General features: G+C 36.6%; 2 protein-coding genes across 2 annotated transcripts in view; one reads left to right on the forward strand and one right to left on the reverse strand.

The window, feature by feature from the left end:
* brat1 (BRCA1-associated ATM activator 1) overlaps nucleotides 1-17,673 on the reverse strand; it is a 68,736-nt gene extending 51,063 nt beyond the window's left edge. The window contains exons 1-3 of the mRNA XM_061923052.2: nucleotides 17,212-17,673; nucleotides 5,694-5,848; nucleotides 5,480-5,627 (exon numbers count right to left, since the gene is read on the reverse strand). Of these exons, the coding sequence (XP_061779036.2) occupies nucleotides 5,480-5,627; nucleotides 5,694-5,848; nucleotides 17,212-17,344 (436 nt within the window). The 5' untranslated portion in view covers nucleotides 17,345-17,673. The remainder of the gene's footprint in view (nucleotides 1-5,479; nucleotides 5,628-5,693; nucleotides 5,849-17,211) is intronic.
* A 32-nt stretch (nucleotides 17,674-17,705) lies between these two features.
* LOC133570243 (eukaryotic translation initiation factor 3 subunit B) overlaps nucleotides 17,706-23,380 on the forward strand; it is a 31,153-nt gene continuing 25,478 nt past the window's right edge. The window contains exons 1-2 of the mRNA XM_061923053.2: nucleotides 17,706-17,915; nucleotides 22,943-23,135. Coding sequence (XP_061779037.1) covers nucleotides 17,834-17,915; nucleotides 22,943-23,135 — 275 coding nt within the window. The 5' untranslated portion in view covers nucleotides 17,706-17,833. The remainder of the gene's footprint in view (nucleotides 17,916-22,942; nucleotides 23,136-23,380) is intronic.

The following is a 23,380-nucleotide window of genomic DNA, read 5'->3' on the forward strand; positions in this document are numbered from 1 at the left end:
TTATTGAACTTGATGCAAGTTATAACACTTTTGTTTGATTTATTATTGAACTTGATGCAAGTTATAACACTTTTGTTTGATTTATTATTGAACTTGATGCAAGTTATAACACTTTTTTTGATTTATTATTGAACTTGATGCAAGTTATTTGATTTATTATTGAACTTGATGCAAGTTATAACACTTTTTTTGATTTATTATTGAACGTGATGCAAGTTATAACACTTTTTTTGATTTATTATTGAACTTGATGCAAGTTATTTGATTTATTATTGAACTTGATGCAAGTTATAACACTTTTTTGATTTATTATTGAACGTGCTGCAAGTTATAACACTTTTTTTGATTTATTATTGAACTTGATGCAAGTTATAACACTTTGTTTGATTTATTATTGAACTTGATGCAAGTTATAACACTTGTTTTGATTTATTATTGAACTTGATGCAAGTTATAACACTTTTGTTTTATTTATTATTGAACTTGATAGAAGTTATTTTATTTATTATTGAACTTGATGCAAGTTATACCACAACTGCACAGTTATTTTATTTATTATTGAACTTGATGTTATTTTATGTTATTGAGTTTGAATGTATACAACTTGATGTTCAATAAATTTTAAAATGTTAAAGCTTGGCATTAGCGCTCTGTTGGGGTGATGGGGGCAGGTGGGGCTTGAAAACTCCCCCTTGTCCAAAGTGGGGGATGACAAAAAAAGTTTGAGAACCACTGGGTTAGTGCATGTGCCTCACAATACGGAGGTCCTGAGTAGTCCTGAGTTCAATTCCGGGCTCAGGATCTTTCTGTGTGGAGTTTGCATGTTCTCCCCGTGACTGCGTGGGTTCCCTCCGGGCACTCCGGCTTCCTCCCACCTCCAAAGACATGCACCTGGGGATAGGCCCCTCCCACCTCCAAAGACATGCACCTGGGGATAGGTTGATTGGCAACACTAAATGGTCCCTAGTGTGTGAATGTTGTCTGTCTATCTGTGTTGGTTCTGCGATGAAGTGGTGCCTTGTCCAGGGTGTACCCCGCCTTCCGCCCGAATGCAGCTGAGATAGGCTACCCCAAAAGGGACAAGCGGTAGAAAATGGATGGATGGATGGATTATTTCATCATGAAACGAACATATATTCTGATTTTGTATTTTTTTTATTTTATCTGCTTGTCACCCTGGTTCAATAGTTCACCCGCAAATTGTCCATCATTGTGTAATAAATTATTTTATTGTGTAAATTATTGTGTAATAAATGATTTCATCATGAAACAAACATATATTCCGATTTTTTGTATCTGCTTGTCACCCTGGTTCAATAGTTCACCGCAAGTTATCCATCATTGTGTAATAAATACTGCTGTCAAATGATTCATCATCATTTTGAATTTGAATTAATCATGATTAATTACATTTTGAATTTTGAATAAGCATAATTAATCCCAATTTTAAATTTAGATTCATCATGGTTAATCACAATGTTTTATTTGGAATAATCAGGATTTAATCACAGGTTATTAATCACTTGGACAATTCAAATTGACTTAATAAACAGCAGAATATTTGGACACAAACGCAATTTTGGTATCAGAATGTCATACAGGAACCTTTTTAATTGTTTTACTTGAATGCATTACTTCAATTTGGAATCATCATAATTAAATCATAATTTTGAATTTGGATTAATCATGATTAATCATTATTTTGAATTTCGATTGATAGGTTAGTACTCGCTGGTTTCATTAAATTAATTTAAAAAACAGCCCAATATTTGGACACATATGCAATTTTACTATCAGAATGTCATACAGTAAAGTATTTTAAATGTTTTACTTTAATGCATAACTTGAATTTGGAATAATCATAATTCATTACAATTATGAATTTGGGTTAAAGATCATTAATCAAATATTTGAATTGGGAATTACCATAGGAAATCATGATTCTGAACTAATCATGATTAATCACAATTTGCAGTGATATAATCACATTTTGAATTTGGATAAATCATATCTGTGTTGGCCCTGTGATGAGGTGGCGACTTGTCCAGGGTGTACCCCGCCTTCCGCCCGATTGTAGCTGAGATAGGCTCCAGCGCCCCCCGCGACCCCAAAGGGAATAAGCGGTAGAAAATGGATGGATGGATGAATAATTACCACCTTGAATTTGGAAAATCATAGTTAATCACAATTTTGAATTAGGATTAATTAGGATTAATCACAATTTTTAATTTGGAATAATCATAGATACAGAGGATGTTGAAATTGGACTAATCATGATTAAACTATTTTTTATTTGGATTAATCACAATTTTGAATTACCATAGGTAATCAGGACTTTGAATTTGGATTGATCATAATTAATCCCGATTTAGAATTTGGATTAATCATGATTAATCACAGGTTATATTACTCACTTGTATAATTTAGATTAATTAAAAATAGAAAAAAACAGCCCAATATTTGGACAGAAATGCAATGTAATTGTCAGAATGTCATACAGGAACATACTTTAAATATTTTACTCAAAATCTATAACTGAATTTGGAATAATCATAATTAATCACGTTTTTGAATTTGGATTCATCATGATTAATCACAATTTTGAATTATCATAGTTAATCACAATTTTAAATTTGATTAATTGATCACAGGTTGTTAAATCGCTTCTGTAATTTAAATTAATTTAAAAAATAGCCCAAAATTTGGAAACAAATGCAATTTTATTATCAGAATGTCATACAGGAAAATATTTTTAAAATGTTTTACTTGAATGCATTACTTGAATTTGGAATAATCATAATTAATTACAAATATGAATTTGGGTTAATGATCATTAATTTAAAATTTGAATTGGGAATTACCATAGTAAATCATGATTCTGAACTAATCATGACTAATCACAATTTTTAATTTGGAGTGATATTATCACATTTTGAATTTGGATTAATTATGAATAATTACCACCTTGAATTTGGTAAATCATAGTTAATCCCAATTTTGAATTAGGATTAATCCCAATTTTTAAATTTGGAATAATCATAGATACAGAGGATGTTGAAATTGGACTAATCATGATTAAACTATTTTTAATTTGGATTAATCACAATTTTGAATTACGTACCATAGGTAATCAGGACTTTAAATTTGGATTGATCATAATTAATCACGATTTGGAATTTGGATTAATCATGGTTAATCACAGGTTATATTATTCACTTGTATAATTTAGATGAATTAAAAATAGAAAAAAACAGCCCAATATTTGGACACAAATGCAATGTAATTGTCAGAATGTCATACAGGAACATACTTTAAATATTTTACTCAAATCTATAACTGAATTTGGAATAATCATAATTAATCACGTTTTTGAATTTGGATTCATCATGATTAATCACAATTTTGAATTATCATAGTTAATCACGATTTTAAATTGGATTAATTGATCACAGGTTGTTAAATCGCTTCTGTAATTTAAATTAGTTTCAAAAATAGCCCAAAATTTGGACACAAATGCAATTTTACTATCAGAATGTCATACAGGAAAATATTTTAAAATGTTTTACATGAATGCATAACTTGAATTTGGAATAATCATAATTAATTACAAATATGAATTTGGGTTAATGATCATTAATTAAAAATTTGAATTGGGAATTACCATAGTAAATCATGATTCTGAACTAATCATGACTAATCACAATTTTTAATTTGGAGTGATATTATCACATTTTGAATTTGGATTAATTATGAATAATTACCACCTTGAATTTGGTAAATCATAGTTAATCCCAATTTTGAATTAGGATTAATCCCAATTTTTAAATTTGGAATAATCATAGATACAGAGGATGTTGAAATTGGACTAATCATGATTAAACTATTTTTAATTTGGATTAATCACAATTTTGAATTACCATAGGTAATCAGGTCTTTGAATTTGGATTGATCATAATTAATCCCGATTTAGAATTTGGATTAATCATGATTAATCACAGGTTATATTACTCACTTGTATAATTTAGATTAATTAAAAATAGAAAAAAACAGCCCAATATTTGGACACAAATGCAATGTAATTGTCAGAATGTCATACAGGAACATACTTTAAATATTTTACTCAAAATCTATAACTGAATTTGGAATAATCATAATTAATCACGTTTTTGAATTTGGATTCATCATGATTAATAGTTAATCACGATTTTAAATTTGATTAATTGATCACAGGTTGTTAAATCGCTTCTGTTATTTAAATTAATTTTAAAAAAATAGCCCAAAATTTGGACACAAATGCAATTTTACTATCAGAATGTGATACAGGAAAATATTTTAAAAATGTTTTACTTGAATGCATTACTTGAATTTGGAATAATCATAATTAATTAAAAATATGAATTTGGGTTAAAGATGATTAATCAAAGATTTGAATTGAGAATTACCATAGGAAATCATGATTCTGAACTAATCATGATTAATCACAATTTGGAGTGATATAATCACATTTTGAATTTGGATAAATCATGAATAATTACCACCTTGAATTTGGAAAATCATAGTTAATCCCAATTTGAATTTGGAATAATCATAGATACGGAGGATTTTGAAATTGGACTAATCATGATTAAACTATTTTTAATTTGGATTAATCACAATTTTGAATTACCATAGGTAATCAGGACTTTAAATTTGGATTGATCATAATTAATCACGATTTGGAATTTGAATTAATCATGATTAATCACAGGTTATATTACTCACTTGTATAATTTAGATTAATTAAAAATAGAAAAAAACAGCCCAATATTTGGACACAAATGCAATGTAATTGTCAGAATGTCATACAGGAACATACTTTAAATTTTACTCAAATCTATAACTCAATTTGGAATAATCATAATTAATCACGTTTTTGAATTTGGATTAATCATGATTAATCACAATTTTGAATTATCATAGTTAATCACGATTTTAAATGTGATTAATTGATCACAGGTTGTTAAATCGCTTCTGTAATTTAAATTAATTTAAAAAAATAGCCCAAAATTTGGACACAAATGCAATTTTACTATCAGAATGTCATACAGGAAAATATTTGTAAATGTTTTACTTGAATGCATTACTTGAATAATCATAATCATGATTAATCACAATTTTGAATTTGGAATAATCATTGTTAATCATGATTTTGAATTTGGATTAATCATGATTAATCACAGGTTATCACTCGCTTTATGACTTAAAAAACAGCCCAATATTTGGACACAAATGCAATGTAATTGTCAGAATGTCATACAGGAAAATACTTTAAATGAACGTTGTTTATTTGCTCAAAACTTGGTAACAGTTATCATCTTTGCACTGATGTATGCATTGACCCAATCATACACCGTATAACGACCCGTGCCACATTTTAGGTAACCATCCGTGCTTAAGGTGAAGCAGAACATACGGTCAGAATAAACTGATAAAGGCGTACCTGACAGCACAAAGAAACAAAGCGCCTTCGGGTGCAGCAGCATCCTTCTAAAACCGTGAATCCATCCAATGCGAACACATGGATCCTCCCACAGCCCAGCATCCTGCCAGTGCTGAACCTTAAAGGACAAGTCCAGCGTGGAGCGCTCCTGCAAGGAAAAGGGACGCCGCTGCTTATAGTCAGCAAGTCAAAGTCCCGTCAACTGAAAAGCTACCTGCACAGCTGTGAAGCCGTCCTCCGTGGCCGCCATCAGGCCGCCGAGCTTGAGAGCGAAGGAGAGGATGCTGGGGTCACAAGTGGTGTTGTGGGTCACAGCGGAGAGGAAGTCAAGCAGACATGGACAGCTCTCCGGAAGAGACACGCCTTCAACTGTCAAATTAAATACAGATGTTGTAAAGGGCAACAACAACAAAATCGTCAAACTCTAGTGTAGCTTTGCTCTTGTTCATATGTTGTGACCTATGTTTGTATACAGTATAGGGCTGAAACGACGCGTCGACATAGTCGACGTCATCGGTTACGTAAATACGTCGAGGACGTTTTTGTTCGTCGACGCGTCGCATATTTACGTCACACTACCGTCATGGCGGAGCGCAAAGCAGACGATGCGAGCGGTGCGAGCAAGGGGAAAAAAACACGCCAAAAGTCGTCAAAAGTGTGGGAGTATTTCAATAAACGGCCTAAGAAGAAACGCTACTTTTACTCCGCTACTTTTATCTACATTCAGCTCGCTACTAATTTTCATCGATCTGTTAATGCAGGCTTTGTTTGTTTTGGTCTGTCAGACAGACCTTCAAAGTGCCTGCCTTACTGGTGACGTTTCACTTCGTTCCACCAATCAGATGCAGTCACTGGTGACGTTGGACCAATCAAACAGAGCCAGGGGTCACATGACCTGACTTAAACAAGTTGAAACAAGTTATTGGGGTGTTACCATTTAGTGGTCAATTGTACGGAATATGTACTGTACTGTGCAATCTACTAATAAAAGTTCCAATCAATCAATCAATCAAAAGTGTGAAGGAAAAAAGACCGTATTTCAACCGTACACCCCGTCAAAAGCCTAAAGACTGACTGCACAGTTCCTGTCTTCACAATAAAAGTCCCGCTCCATTGCGCCTGCGCTTTCAAAAAAAGAGTCTCCGAAAGCCAGCGCAAACAAGCTAGCAAGCTACGGAGTTTGCCGCCAATGTATTTCTTGTAAAGTGTATAAAAACGAATATGGAAGGTGGACAAATAAGATGCCAAAAAACAACCACTTTCATGTGGTATTAGACAGAAAGGAGGAACTTTTTTTCTCCTCCATTTGAAAACGTGGACGTTATCATCACTACTGTCTGATTACAATCAATGCAAGTCATCAGAATCAGGTAATACACCAACTTATATTCTTGTCTTCATGAAAGAAAGGAATCTATATGTTAAACATGCATGTATATTCATTAAAACACCTTTAACATGTAAACAAAAACGGCAAAATAAATAAATATAAATTATATACTGTATATATCAATGTATGTATATATATATATATATATATATATATATATATATATATATATATATATGATATGTGTGTGTATGTTACTCAGTACTTGAGTAGTTTTTTCACAACATACTTTTTACTTTTACTCAAGTAAATATTTGGGTGACTACTCCTTACTTTTACTTGAGTAATAAATCTCTAAAGTAACAGTACTCTTACTTGAGTACAATTTCTGGCTACTCTACCCACCTCTGCTAATAATGTTGTTGTATGCACACTGTGTCGAGCGGAAATGGCCTATCATAGCAGCACAACGGCAGCGTTCTTGCCATCACCATCAACTAGTCAATCGTCCGCGTGAGTATACGTTGTCATCATTACACAAAAACATGAATGTGTCATTTGTATCTGCGTTGTAAATTCATAAACTAAAGCACCGTTTCGCTCTGAGAGGAGAGTTTGGCGTGCCTGTTCAGTGTTTACAAAGACGCGCTCCTCTTTAACGCTAACGTTAATTAGTTGTGCAAATATCTTTTACAACATTAACAGTTACATATACTATGTACAAACCAACAATTAACTTTCACTTTAATCGTACTATCATTGTTGTGTTATTAAGCAAAATAAGCAAAAGTTTTACTTTTGTTGAAATGTTTACACTGTTGTTACAGAATATTTTGTTTTGCACTTTTTTGTATTGGATGTTTATCTTTATTTTTGCACATTTTAGCAAATAAGCAATACTTTTACTTTTGTTGAAATGTTTACACTGTTTTTACAGAATATTTCCGTTTTGCACTTTTTTGAATTGGATGTTTATCTTTATTTTTGCACATTTTAAAGCAAAATAAGCAATACTTTTACTTTAGAAATGCTTATACTATTGCAGAATATTAAGATTTGCACTGGATGTTTACTTTTATATTTGCACATTAAAAAGCAAATAAGCTACTTTTAATTTTGTTAAATGTTAAAGTTTTAAATGTTTACATTGTTACAGAATATTTTGTCATGTTGTTGTCAATGTTGACTGAGTGGCCATACTTTTTTTTTTGTAAATAAAAGCCATGCCTTTTGAAAAAACTGGTCTACATTTATTTTTTCATCTTCATTTTAAATAAAAAAATAATCGATAAAAGGAAAAATAATCTATAGATTAATCGAAAAAAATAATCTATAGATTAACCGATTAATCGAAAAAATAATCTATAGATTAATCGATAGAAAAATAATCGTTAGCTGCAGCCTTAATACAGTAGGAGTGCACAGGGGTGCCTCCATATTGTCAATGTGGTGGGGGCGTGGCTATGAGTGTGGTCAATATGATGCCATCATATCATTTTCCTGTAGCAGTTTCATGTCTTCCTTTGAGCGATATTTCCCGCATCTACTTTGTTTTGGCAATCAAGAATATTTCAGCTGTTTTCATCCTTCTTTGCGGGGACATTGTTGATTGTCGTGTCATGTTCGGATGTACATTGTCTTTGCTCCACAGTAAGTCTTTGCTGTCGTCCAGCATTCTGTTTTTGTTTACTTTGTAAGCAAGTTCGGTTTTAGTTTCGTTCTGCATAGCCTTCCCTAAGCTTCAATGCCTTTTCTTAGGGGCACTCACCTTTTGTTTATTTTTGGTTTAAGTATTAGACACCTTTTTACCTGCACGCTGCCTCCCGCTGTTTCCGACATCTACAAAGCAATTAGCTACCTGCTGCCACCTACTTATATGGAAGAGTATAACGTGGTAAGTCTGCCGATCTCCAGACAGTACAGAAACTCAACAACAACACATCATTTGCAGACTATAATTACTGGTTTGCAAAAAATATTTTTAACCCAAATAGGTGAAACTAGATAATCTCGCACGGCACACTAGTGTGCCGCGGCACAGTGGTTGAAAAACATTGATCTACAAATTAATCATCAGCGTCTCTAATGAATGAAACGCATTGGCATTAACGGGGCATTACATTTTGGAATGGAGACCCCCATTACAACATTTTACAAAACATTTTTCAAACTTTTTTGATTTAGTTTTTTTTTTAAATCAAATTTGAATTTGATTTTAATGCATGTTTTGTACTAAAACAAATTCATGTGAAATAGGAAGTTACATTAATACATTTATAAGGGCAAAAAAACCAATTTTATCATAATTAAAGCATACATTTAAAAACATTACTACCTCAGCTCCAAGTCCTTGTCAAAGTAAAAAAAAAAAATATTTTTGTTGTTTTATAAGTTTAGTAAGTGCCTCCCTCCTTTGCAGCGGCTCTTAACCTGGGTTCGATGAGTCGGCCTTAGGGGTTCGACAGAGTCTCTGCCGCGGAGGTCAAGACACGCCTGACTCATCTTGTAAATAAAAACTTCTCCCTGTCGGCGTATTATGGATACCCCCATACAATGTTCCCTCTAATTTTCCCTGTGTGTGAGCAAATGCAAAAACTCCTTGAGCATTCGGTGGAGCGCATGTGAGCGACGTCAGACGTGCACATACACTGTGGTCACACCTGCAGCACACCTGTCCCAAACCTGACTAAATAACAATTTCAACGTTTTATTATTATAATCAAATGACAGCAGTCATTTCCATGAGATTATTTTCTAATACAAGTGTTTTGGCCCACTTACAATGACTATAACATATTGTTTTTCATGAGCTGTGTACTAGTATTATATATGTCTTACTTTAGAAATAATGTGTACCCCTTTCAGATATCGCATTTAGTTCCCACTTAAACATTCACATGTTGCACAATGAGATGTAAACATGGGATTATGTGTACATTCCTGTAACTTTCCGTTTGTAAAATATATCTTTATTAGTATTTCTTTTAATATAACAACATCATTTTATGTTTACGGTTCGGTGAATGCGCATATGAAACTGGTGGGGTTCGGTACCTCCAACGAAGTTAAGAACCACTGCTCCAGTGGTTGAAAAACACTGCCCTAGTGTCCAAATAACTCTAAACCAGTGGTTCTTAACCTTGTTGGAGGTACCGAACCCCACCAGTTTCATATGCGCATTCACCGAACCCTTCTTCAGTAAAAAATATATATCTTTTTTTTTCAAATTCAAGACAAAATGATATGGTTTTTTTACCGGTGCACAAAATGAACCATGCATGAACATCACCTTGTTCAAATAACTAAACCAACACAGTGCATGAACTCACAACTAGTGATGGGTCCGGCAACACCGATGCATCGGCGCATGCGTCGAGCTCATAGAGCAAAACCCTGTGTCGGTGCGCGTACCGCTTTTAGAAAGTCACGTGACCCATCATGAGCTGTTTTGGTCACGTGACCGATACGCCAACTGTGTCGCACTGACGCCTCCTCTGTGCCCTGTGAGCGGCTCTTTTCTACAGCCCGAGAAATAATAACTAAGAAGAGAAATCGTCTAAAATGTAATACGTCGGAAAAACTTTTTTTTTTTTTTTTAATAAAAATGTGTAAAAAAATTTAATTAAAACAATTCCCAGTCCACAATCATCCACAACACGTTCTCTTAGATTTCCATGTTATGATACATGTTCACATTATTTATTGACTGTATCTAAAAAAGATAAAAATATATTTTTATTTAAATGAAGATATGAAATAATCCTAAATGAAATACAATGACTTGGTTTATATTATTGTATATACTAGGGCAGGGGTCACCAATGCGGTGCCCGCGGTCACCAGGTAGCCCGTAAGGACCAGATCAGTCGCCCGCTCGCCTGTTCTAAAAATAGCTCAAAGAACAGCACTTACCAGTGAGCTGCCTCTATTTTTTAAATTGTATTTATTTACTAGCAAGCTGGTCTCGCTTTGCTAGACATTTTTAATTCTAAAAGAGACAAAACTCAAATAGAATTTGAAAATCCAAGAAAATATTTTAAAGACTTGGTCTTCACTTGGAATAAGCGGTAGAAAATGGATGGATGGATGGGTCTTCACTTGTTTAAACAAATTCATTTATTTTTTACTTTGCTTCTTATTACTTTTAGAAATACAATTTTAGAGAAAAAATACAACCTTAAAAATGATTTTAGGATTTTTAAACAAATATACCTTTTTACCTTTTAAATTTCTTCCTCTTCTTTCCTGACAATTTAAATCAATGTTCAAGTAATTTTTTTTTTTTTTTTATTGTAAAGAATAATAAATATTTTAGCTTCTGGTTTTTCGACGAAGAATATTTGTGAAATATTTCTTCAATCTTACTATGATTAAAATTCAAAAAAAATATTCTGGCAAATCTAGAAAATCTGTAGAATCAAATTTAAATCTTGTTTCAAAGTATTTTGAATTTCTTTTAAAATTTTTGTTCTGGAAAATCTAGAAGAAATACTGATTTGTCTTTGTTAGAAATATAGCTTGGTCCAATTTGTTAAATATTCTAACAAAGTGCAGATTGGATTTTAACCAATTTAAAACATGTCATCAAAATTCTAAAATGTATCTTAATCAGGAAAAATTACGAATGATGTTCCATAAATTATTTTTTTAATTTTTTCAAAAAGATTCAAATTGGCTAGTTTTTCTCTTCTTTTTGTCGGTTGAATTTTGAATTTTAAAGAGTCGAAATTGAAGATAAACTATGTTTCAAAATGTTATTTTAATTTTTTTCGTGTTTTCTCCTCTTTTAAACCGTTCAATTAAGTGTTTTTTTCATCATTTATTCTCTACAAAAAACCTTCCGTAAAAGGAAAAAAAAATGTACGACGGAATGACAGACAGAAATACCCATTTTTTTATATATATACATTTATTTATTTAGCTATTCTTGTTTAAATCACACTTACGTGTAACTTACAAATGACAATATATTTATTTATTTAAGTGTGTATCAAACTGGTAGCCCTTCGCATTAATCAGTACCCAAGAAGTAGTTTTTGGTTTCAAAAAGGTTGGTGACCCCTGTACTAGGGCATCAAATCAGTGTCAGTTGAGTCGGTCCATAGGTTGCCTGTAGGGATTTTTAATGTCCAGCAGATGTCAGTATTTAGTGACACAGTATCGACACAGTATCAATACAGTTTTGCAATGTGTCGAAACGCTTCATGACGCCTCATCAACCCATCACTACTCACAACAATTTACACGCCTGCAAATCAGTGTGACTTCTGCTGTTGCCGTATCCATAATACGCCGATATGGAGAAGTTTTTATTTACACAATGAGTCAGGTGTGTCTCGACATCCGCGACGGAGGGTCCGCCGAACCCCTGGGGCCGACTCACCGAACCCCTAGGGTTCGATCGAACCCAGGTTAAGAACCACTGCTCTAAACCAAGTCTGTGTTACTTACAATATGTTCCCCATACTAAAGTCCATCCATCCATCCATCTTCCTCCGCTTATCCGATGTCGGGTCGCGGGGGCAGCAGCCTAAGCAGGGAAGCCCAGACTTCCCTCTCCCCAGCCACTTCGTCCAGCTCTTCCTGTGGGACCCCGAGGCGTTCCCAGGCCAGCCGGGAGACATAGTCTTCCCCAACGTGTCCTGGGTCTTCCCCGCGGCCTCCTACCGGTCGGACGTGCCCTAAACACCTCCCTAGGGAGGCGTTCAGGTGGCATCCTGACCAGATGCCCGAACAACCTCATCTGGCTCCTCTCGATGTGGAGGAGCAGCGGCTTTACTTTGAGCTCCCCCCGGATGGCAGAGCTTCTCATCCTATCTCTAAGGGAGAGACCCGCCACCTGGCGGAGGAAACTCATTTCGGCCGCTTGTACCCGTGATCTTGTCCTTTCGGTCATAACCCAAAGCTCATGACCATAGGTCAGGATGGGAACGTAGATCGACCGGTAAATTGAGAGCTTTGCCTTCCGGCTCAGCTCCTTCTTCACCACAACGGATCGATACAGCGTCCGCATTACTGAAGACGCCGCACCGATCCGCCTGTCGATCTCACCATCCACTCTTCCCTCACTCGTGAACAAGACTCCCAGGTACTTGAACTCCTCCACTTGGGGCAAGATTTCCTCCCCAACCCGGAGATGGCACTCCACCCTGTTCCGGGCGAGAACCATGGATAACCTTGGAGGTGCTGATTCTCATCCCAGTCGCTTCACACTCAGCTGCGAACCGATCCAGTGAGAGCTGAAGATCCTGGCCAGATGAAGCCATCAGGACCACATCATCTGCAAAAAGCAGAGACCTAATCCTGCAGCCACCAAACCAGATCCCCTCAACGCCTTGACTGCGCCTAGAAATTCTGTCCATAAAAGTTATGAACAGAATGGGTGACAAAGGGCAGCCTTGGCGGAGTCCAACCCTCACTGGAAACGTGTCCGACTTACTGCCGGCAATGCGGACCAAGCTCTGACACTGATCATACAGGGAGCGGACTGCCACAATCAGACAGTCCGATACCCCGTACTCTCTGAGCACTCCCCACAGGACTTCCCGAGGGACACGGTCGAATGCCTTCTCCAAGTCCACAAAACACATGTAGACTGGTTGGGCAAACTCCCATGCACCCTCAAGGACCCTGCCCAGAGTATAGAGCTTTTTTTATTATTGTAAAGAATAATAAATATTTTAGCTTCTGGTTTTTCGACGAAGAATATTTGTGAAATATTTCTTCAAACTTACTATGATTAAAATTCAAAAAAAAATATTCTGGCAAATCTAGAAAATCTGTAGAATCAAATTTAAATCTTGTTTCAAAGTATTTTGAATTTCTTTTAAAATTGTTGTTCTGGAAAATCTAGAAGAAATACTGATTTGTCTTTGTTAGAAATATAGCTTGGTCCAATTTGTTAAATATTCTAACAAAGTGCAGATTGGATTTTAACCAATTTAAAACATGTCATCAAAATTCTAAAATGTATCTTAATCAGGAAAAATTACTAATGATGTTCCATAAATTCTTTTTTAAATTTTTTCAAAAAGATTCAAATTGGCTAGTTTTTCTCTTCTTTTTGTCGGTTGAATTTTGAATTTTAAAGAGTCGAAATTGAAGATAAACTATGTTTCAAAATGTTATTTTAATTTTTTTGGTGTTTGCTCCTCTTTTAAACCGTTCAATTAAGTGTTTTTTTCATCATTTATTCTCTACAAAAAACCTTCCGTAAAAGGAAAAAAAAATGTACGACGGAATGACAGACAGAAATACCCATTTTTTATATATATAAATGTATTTATTTAGCTATTCTTGTTTAAATCACACTTACGTGTAACTTACAAATGACAATATATTTATTTATTTAAGTGTGTATCAAACTGGTAGCCCTACGCATTAATCAGTACCCAAGAAGTAGTTTTTGGTTTCAAAAAGGTTGGTGACCCCTGTACTAGGGCATCAAATCAGTGTCAGTTGAGTCGGTCCATAGGTTGCCTGTAGGGATTTTTAATGTCCAGCAGATGTCAGTATTTAGTGACACAGTATCGACACAGTATCAATACAGTTTTGCAATGTGTCGAAACGCTTCATGACGCCTCATCAACCCATCACTACTCACAACAATTTACACACCTGCAAATCAGTGTGACTTCTGCTGTTGCCGTATCCATAATACGCCGATATGGAGAAGTTTTTATTTACACAATGAGTCAGGTGTGTCTCGACATCCGCGACGGAGGGTCCGCCGAACCCCTGGGGCCGACTCACCGAACCCCTAGGGTTCGATCGAACCCAGGTTAAGAACCACTGCTCTAAACTAAGTCTGTGTTACTTACAATATGTTCCCCATACTAAAGTCCATCCATCCATCCATCTCCTTCCGCTTATCCGAGGTCGGGTCGCGGGGGCAGCAGCCTAAGCAGGGAAGCCCAGACTTCCCTCTCCCCAGCCACTTTGTCCAGCTCTTCCTGTGGGACCCCGAGGCGTTCCCAGGCCAGCCGGGAGACATAGTCTTCCCAACGTGTCCTGGGTCTTCCCCGCGGCCTCCTACCGGTCGGACGTGCCCTAAACACCTCCCTAGGGAGGCGTTCAGGTGGCATCCTGACCAGATGCCCGAACCACCTTATCTGGCTCCTCTCGATGTGGAGGAGCAGCGGCTTTACTTTGAGCTCCCCCCGGATGGCAGAGCTTCTCATCCTATCTCTAAGGGAGAGACCCGCCACCCGGCGGAGGAAACTCATTTCGGCCGCTTGTACCCGTGATCTTGTCCTTTCGGTCATAACCCAAAGCTCATGACCATAGGTGAGGATGGGAACGTAGATCGACCGGTAAATTGAGAGCTTTGCCTTCCGGCTCAGCTCCTTCTTCACCACAACGGATCGATACAGCGTCCGCATTACTGAAGACTACGCACCGATCCGCCTGTCGATCTCACGATCCACTCTTCCCTCACTCGTGAACAAGACTCCGAGGTACTTGAACTCCTCCACTTGGGGCAAGATCTCCTCCCCAACCCGGAAATGGCACTCCACTAAGGCTGAAACGACGCGTCGACGTAGTCGACGTCATCGGTTACGTAAATATGTCGACGCCGTTTTTGTGCGTCGGCGCGTCGCATATTTACGTCACACTACAGTCATGGCGGAGCGCAAAGCAGACGATGCGAGCGAGGGGAAAAAAGCACGCCAAAAGTCGTCAAAAGTGTGGGAGTATTTCAATAAACGGCCTAATAATGTTGTTGTATGCACACTGTGTCGAGCGGAAATGGCCTATCATAGCAGCACAACGGCTATGAACGAACATTTGAAAAGAAAACCCCCGACAGCGTTCTTGCCATCACCATCAACAAGTCAATCGTCCGCGTGCGTATACGTTGTCATTATTACACAAAAACATGAATGTGTCATTTGTATCTGCGTTGTAAATTCATAAACTAAAGCACCGTTTGCTCTGAGAGGCGCGTTTGGTGTGCCTGTTCAGTGTTTACAAAGACGCGCTCCTCTTTAACGCTGTGGAGAGGCGGCGGCGGCGAGCGAGTGGCGAGGCGGGGCGCGCCGGGAGCGACGCCGCAAGAGACAGGGGACGACGAGCGAGCGAGGAAGAGGAGCTGAAAAGCGAGGAAAGAAAGAGAAAAGAGTTGGAAGAGAAAAGACTTTGTGTAAAATTAAAAGATTGTAAACCTGGCAAAGCCGTCTGGCGTTCAGTCTGTCGGTCCTGAAAGAACCCCACGGCACAAGACGTGTCACAAACGCTAACGTTAATTAGTTGTGCAAATACCTTTTACAACATTAACAGTTACATATACTATGTACAAACCAACAATTAACTTTCACTTTAATCATACTATCATTGTTGTGTTATTAAGCAAAATAAGCAATACTTTTACTTTTGTTGAAATGTTTACACTGTACATTTTTTTGTATTGGATGTTTAGCTTTATTTTTGCACATTTTAGCAAATAAGCAATACTTTTACTTTTGTTGAAATGTTTACACTTGTTACAGAATATTTCCGTTTTGCACTTTTTTGTATTGGATGTTTATCTTTATTTTTGCACATTTTAAAGCAAAATAAGCAATACTTTTACTTTTTAAATGCTTGTACTATTCCAGAATATTAAGATTTGCACTGGATGTTTACTTTTATATTTGCACATTAAAAAGCAAATAAGCTACTTTTAATTTTGTTAAATGTTAAAAGTTTTAAATGTTTACATTGTTACAGAATATTTTGTCATGTTGTTGTCAATGTTGACTGAGTGGCCATACTTTTTTTTTTGTAAATAAAAGCCATGCCTTTTGAAAAAACTGGCCTACATTTATTTTTTCCTCTTCATTTTAAATTTAAAAAAATAATCGGTAAAAGGAAAAATAATCTATAGATTAATCGAAAAAATAATCTATAGATTAACCGGAAAAATAATCTATAGATTAATCGATAGAAAAATAATCGTTAGCTGCAGCCCTACACTCCACCCTTTTCCGGGCGAGAACCATGGATAACCTTGGAGGTGCTGATTCTCATCCCAGTCGCTTCACACTCAGCTGCGAACCGATCCAGTGAGAGCTGAAGATCCTGGCCAGATGAAGCCATCAGGACCACATCACCTGCAAAAAGCAGAGACCTAATCCTGCAGCCACCAAACCAGATCCCCTCAACGCCTTGACTGCGCCTAGAAATTCTGTCCATAAAAGTTATGAACAGAATACTAAAGTGTTACCCAAAATTTAAAAGCCGGTATTTAAATTACAGCCACTGACGTGATGTAGTGCCATAACCCGATTAGTCGACTAATCGTAAAGATAGTCGGCGACTAGTCGACTATCATGGCGTTACATTACATTACATTACATGGCGTTCTAGTATCTTACAAAATTTCAAAAATATCACACATTAAAGTAACACAAGTCACGCTAACCAGCCTCGGAGAGTTCCGTTAGACGGTCCAGAAGTTTCTCCAGGCTGGTGTCATCCGGCAGAGGCTTGTTGGAGTCCGCCAGTAGTGCACACACGCTGGGCAGCAGCAACATACACTCTTTATCCATAGCCATGTGTGAGTTGTCGAATTAATATCAGGCTGCTATTTACAGATATGCTATGACGCTACAGACTACATAACAACGTATGTGGTAGTCAAATATAAACGGTGATTAAAGTTAAAAACGTTGTCCTGTCTTCTTCTCGCGGGAAACCTAGTTTAATGTACCGGCGAATGGCTTCCTTTTTCTTCCGTTGGCAGAGCGTTGTTATATCCGGCGTAATTTCACTAACTTATATCTATAAGGATAACAACACCAACAAGAATGCCGCGTGTGCTGCCCCATCCATATGCTGTACAGCTTTGTTGCATCTCCTCCATACTTCCGGTTTTTGTGAATCGCTTCCGGTGCCGCGTTTTCCCCGCCCCCACGTCGTCCATTTTCACACAATCTGCACATGGTGCCGCACCGGTCGAGGGCCGTCAGTCTCCCGAGTTTTTCTTAACTTCAATTCCGCGGTCACAAGGAACGCCGTCGGAGCCTCCTGTTTAGGTGCAAGACATGGCGGACGACCCCGAGTATGACGAAGAGGAGCCCTCCTTCAGCGACCCGGAGGACTTCGACGATGACGTCGAAGATGAGGGTGAGTGCGGGCAGGAAACACCCCGGCTTTATGGCCTGCTGCTAGCTGGCCTCCCTGCACTGTAAGGTGTGGGGAAATGCCGATAGTGTTCAGAATATAAAATCATTCAATTGGTGCGGTCAACTGCCACAGTTTGTATTAGAACGAACATATTTCATTAATACTGCTGCGTAGAACTGTAATACGCGTGTATCGTCTTCCCTCTCATTCTCGCCTCGCTAAATGGCTAATAGCCCACCGTATGTTATAAATTAATCATAGTACCACAATAAGCGATACAATGCCGCTAAATCTGTAGGTATGTGGGCAAAGTAAATGATCCACATGAAACCACAACAGTGTTGGCGCTAGGACTTTTCCAAATGGGGTCCCAGGGACCCCATCAAGTCATAAAAATGGGGTCCCACAGTACATTTTTGGGGTCCCACTTTTTTGTAAGCGTTTTGAAAACAAATGATACATGTACGCATTATCCTGTTATATCTCACATTCTATATAGTGTTTTGGAAAAAGGTTGTCATAAACGTTGCTTAATTCATAACAAAAATCATTCAAAAGAAAACACATTTTTTTATGTAAATACAGGTAAAAGCCAGTAAATTAGAATATTTTGAAAAACTTGATTTATTTCAGTAATTGCATTCAAAAGGTGTAACTTGTACATTATATTTATTCATTGCACACAGACTGATGCATTCAAATGTTTATTTCATTTAATTTTGATGATTTGAAGTGGCAACAAATGAAAATCCAAAATTCCGTGTGTCACAAAATTAGAATATTGTGTAAGGCTAATACAAAAAAGGGATTTTTAGAAATGTTGGCCAACTGAAAAGTATGAAAATGAAAAATATGAGCATGTACAATACTCAATACTTGGTTGGAGCTCCTTTTGCCTCAATTACTGCGTTAATGCGGCGTGGCATGGAGTCGATGAGTTTCTGGCACTGCTCAGGTGTTATGAGAGCCCAGGTTGCTCTGATAGTGGCCTTCAACTCTTCTGCGTTTTTGGGTCTGGCATTCTGCATCTTCCTTTTCACAATACCCCACAGATTTTCTATGGGGCTAAGGTCAGGGGAGTTGGCGGGCCAATTTAGAACAGAAATACCATGGTCCGTAAACCAGGCACGGGTAGATTTTGCGCTGTGTGCAGGCGCCAAGTCCTGTTGGAACTTGAAATCTCCATCTCCATAGAGCAGGTCAGCAGCAGGAAGCATGAAGTGCTCTAAAACTTGCTGGTAGACGGCTGCGTTGACCCTGGATCTCAGGAAACAGAGTGGACCGACACCAGCAGATGACATGGCACCCCAAACCATCACTGATGGTGGAAACTTTACACTAGACTTCAGGCAACGTGGATCCTGTGCCTCTCCTGTCTTCCTCCAGACTCTGGGACCTCGATTTCCAAAGGAAATGCAAAATTTGCTTTCGTCAGAAAACATGACTTTGGACCACTCAGCAGCAGTCCAGCTGGTGTCGGTCCACTCTGTTTCCTGAGTTCCAGGGTCAACGCAGCCGACTACCAGCAAGTTTTAGAGCACTTCATGCTTCCTGCTGCTGACCTGCTCTATGGAGATGGAGATTTCAAGTCGACTCCATGCCACGCCGCATTAACGCAGTAATTGAGGCAAAAGGAGCTCCAACCAAGTATTGAGTATTGTACATGCTCATATTTTTCATTTTCATACTTTTCAGTTGGCCAACATTTCTAAAAATCCCTTTTTTGTATTAGCCTTAAGTAATATTCTAATTTTGTGACACACGGAATTTTGGATTTTCATTTGTTGCCACTTCAAATCATCAAAATTAAATGAAATAAACATTTGAATGCATCAGTCTGTGTGCAATGAATAAATATAATGTACAAGTTACACCTTTTGAATGCAATTACTGAAATAAATCAAGTTTTTCAAAATATTCTAATTTACTGGCTTTTACCTGTATATTCAGCTATAAACATTCATTCACTTTCTTCTTTCCTTCATGGATCTAAACTTTACCTACATTTGTATTTATTAAGTTGTAGGTGTATTTATTTCAGTATAAAAGTGTAAAAAGTTTTTTGCTTTGGTCATTAAATAATGATGATGGTGTGCCAGGGCATACATACATTATTTATTTAATGCTTAAATCTCTAGAGTCTACATCAACTTCAGATCTATCCGTAAATTCAAAGTTATTTTATTATAAAAAAAAATGTATATGTTGTTTTTTTGTTTGTTTGTTTTCTGCCCTTTTTGTCAAAGAAAACTATGTTTTTTTTATGGCAAACACACAAAATATGCAAAATCTTCTACTAGAACATTTTTCAAAGAGGAATATTTGATGTGAAGATCGTAACCTTGGATAGGTCAATAATTCATAAAAAACATTGATTTTGATTCAATATTATGTTTTGAGCAAAGACAGTTTTAAAGTAAAAAAAAAAAAAAAAGAGCTTTGTTTTATTAGTCAACATTGCAACTTTTTCTTAATTACATTTCAACTGTAAGCTTTTTTTTTATTCCACTTTTGTTATGTTTTTGTTTATTTTTTATAGTATTTTTAGGCCAAAAAATAGTTACAAGTAAGTCATATGTTTAATTTTTTTTAAACTTCTTAAGCTTTAAATTCTTTAACTGCCTCAGACCTATCCATCTTTATAACGTTTCTATGTAATCGTTGTTTTATGTTTATGCATGTTTGTAAAATGATTTTATTATGTGAAAAACACATAATATGCATAATTTCTATAAACAAGTTGCAAAGAGTATTACTTAAGAATAAGTAATTACAGCCTGTGATAGGTAAATATTTCATGACGACACTGTTTTGGTGCCTTATTATTTTTGGAACAATTACCGTTTTTTCCTAAAACTCCCACTATCTCCCGGACGTGCTTAAAATAATTTAGTTATAAGTAAGTCATATTTATAAAAAAAAACAAAAAAACTTTCAATGCTTTACATTTTTAACAGCTTCAGGCCTATCCATAGATATAAAGCATTACCGTATGTCAGCTTTTCAGTATAGTGAAAAATCAGAGTTACAATGGGAGTCAATGACAACCAAAATGGGCAAAGGTCTCCTATGTGAGATAACTTTGCAAAAAGGGCCATGATGTCATTTTAAAGGAAAAAAAAAATTCTAAACTATATGGCCAAATTTCAGCTGTAACCTGTAAATTTAACTGATTTGTAAAGAGTTTTCACAGTTACAATGTATTTATAATCAGTTAAATTAACAAAATTAGCATTGGAAGTGATGGGAAATTTGAGTAAACATGCCTGCTCGGACTCGACTTGAGTCACATCACAACTAGGGCTGCAACTAACGACTATGCGATGACTATCTTAACGATTAGTCGACTGGTCGGATTATAAAGCATACACATATTCAGTGGCTCTAACTTAGCTATTAACTTTGAAACTCAGCTTGAGATACTGTTAGGCATGTGCCTACTGCTTACTAACAACTAATATGACTTAATGATGGGTTCTACATGTAAAGCGACTTTGGGTACTTAGAAAAGCGCTATATAAATCCCAGTTATTATTATTATTATTATTATTATTATTATTCATTAATATTTATTTGTACTGCAACTATGCTGCTCATTAGGCTGTTACAAACATTTAAATAACTATTAAACTTTTGTCCATTTAAAAGTAAGTACAGCAAAAGTATGAGGGAAAAAATGACAGTTAAAATAGCAATAACCAAACGATAAAACAACAAAACTAACTTGCTCAAAAAGAAACAAACATTTTGTGTTGATGTGTATGAAAAACTGCACACATTGATTAACTCCAGGCATTTTAGCAATCTAATAGACTCAATGCAAATAATTGTATCATTGATTGATTCTTAACATTTTAGCTATCTAATAGCTTGTATGTTTATTCTTTTGATACTGGCACATTGGTGCCTAATGTTTAGAGTGCATGCACTAATGGGATTGACCTTTAATATTGGATGTATGTATTTATATATTATGCCTTTTTTCATTGCATTGCAAATAGACGCCGCTTTTAAAAGTACTTGAATTGATTTAGACACAGTTTAGCTGACGGGCTTTGGCAAAAAGGATAGTTAAATCTATTTTTCACACAACTTCGCCTCACACTTGTTAGCTAGCTGGCAAGGTACAGGTTAATAATCTTACCGAGTTGAGACCGCATCCTCCAGGTGTCCGACATTCCTCCGCTAAATGCTCCTGTATCAAAGATATGCTGTCATAAAAACAAAATGTGCTTTGCAAAATTTCCTATTTTTAACAAGAATAGGTGGAAACATTCCCACACTTTACATGTTTCACCCGTGATGTTGACAAGTGGCGGTGCTGACTCGCGTCTTTTCGGGGAAACACGAGCGATGACGTCACAACTATGTCAACAATTTTCAAATACCAGGCACTCGGCGGGTCCAAAAAATCAGTGTGCAAATTGATCAATATAGAATATTTTTGGCATACACACAGATAAACGAAAACCTTACATTATTATAGGGACTCCGATAAACATTTTACTCACCGTAGATGTTTTGCAGGGGAGTTTTGCAGAGTCTAAACCTGCCAAATTGTGTCTAAACTTTGTGACGTGGGTATGTGTTCAATCTGAAGATTCCGATATTCTGGATGAGCTACGATATGTTTTCTACGTCATCAGTATTGGCGCTTAGTGGTGATTAAAACAAGGCGAACACAGTTGATTGTACGATCAAGCGTGACTACTGCAGAAATCCAGCCAGCGGCGAATGCACATATACATATTCCATGTTGTATGTGTTGTGGTAAGATGTTACTCCAAGGTAAAACTAAATTTTGGTAATTTTCTATGCCAAATGTAAGCAATCTGGTGTTCCTCAGGCACAATTTATTCATCTATTTACAAATCATGGTGCATTGCATGCTTTTGTGCTCTTACTTTGAGTACAACTCTGCTATAGATACTCTTGATGAACGTACATGGACTCCAAGGATTCCAAAACTGCTAATAATAATTTTAGAGGTGTGAACATGTTTCTGTCTTGTCTCCTTTCACCCACAGAGCTCATGGATGACATCCTGAGGGAAAAACCCCAGGCGGCTGACGGTATCGACTCAGTGGTGGTGGTGGACAATGTCCCCCAGGTCGGCCCTGAACGTTTGGAAAAGCTCAAGAACGTCATCTGCAAGATTTTCTCCAAGTTTGGCGAGATCAACACTGAGTTTTACCCGACGACCGAAGGCACAACTAAAGGGTATGATGTTCTCTTGTAGCTTATAGTACCAGTGAAAGAGATCTTGATCTCAATGAGTTTCTTATCTGGTTAAATAAAGGTTGTGTAAGGCAGTCACATGATCCGTGACGTAGAGGTAGGAACCACAGACCCCTTCCCCATCATCAACAACAACGCTAATCAAGCAGACTTTGTGAAAGCCAACGATTCATTTGGGAAAAATAATCCACAACCTTATATTTTTGAGCCAAATATAAGGAGGATGA

Source organism: Nerophis lumbriciformis, linkage group LG27 (genome assembly GCF_033978685.3).
Source record: "Nerophis lumbriciformis linkage group LG27, RoL_Nlum_v2.1, whole genome shotgun sequence".
In the NCBI taxonomy this organism is placed as follows: Eukaryota; Metazoa; Chordata; class Actinopteri; order Syngnathiformes; family Syngnathidae; genus Nerophis; species Nerophis lumbriciformis.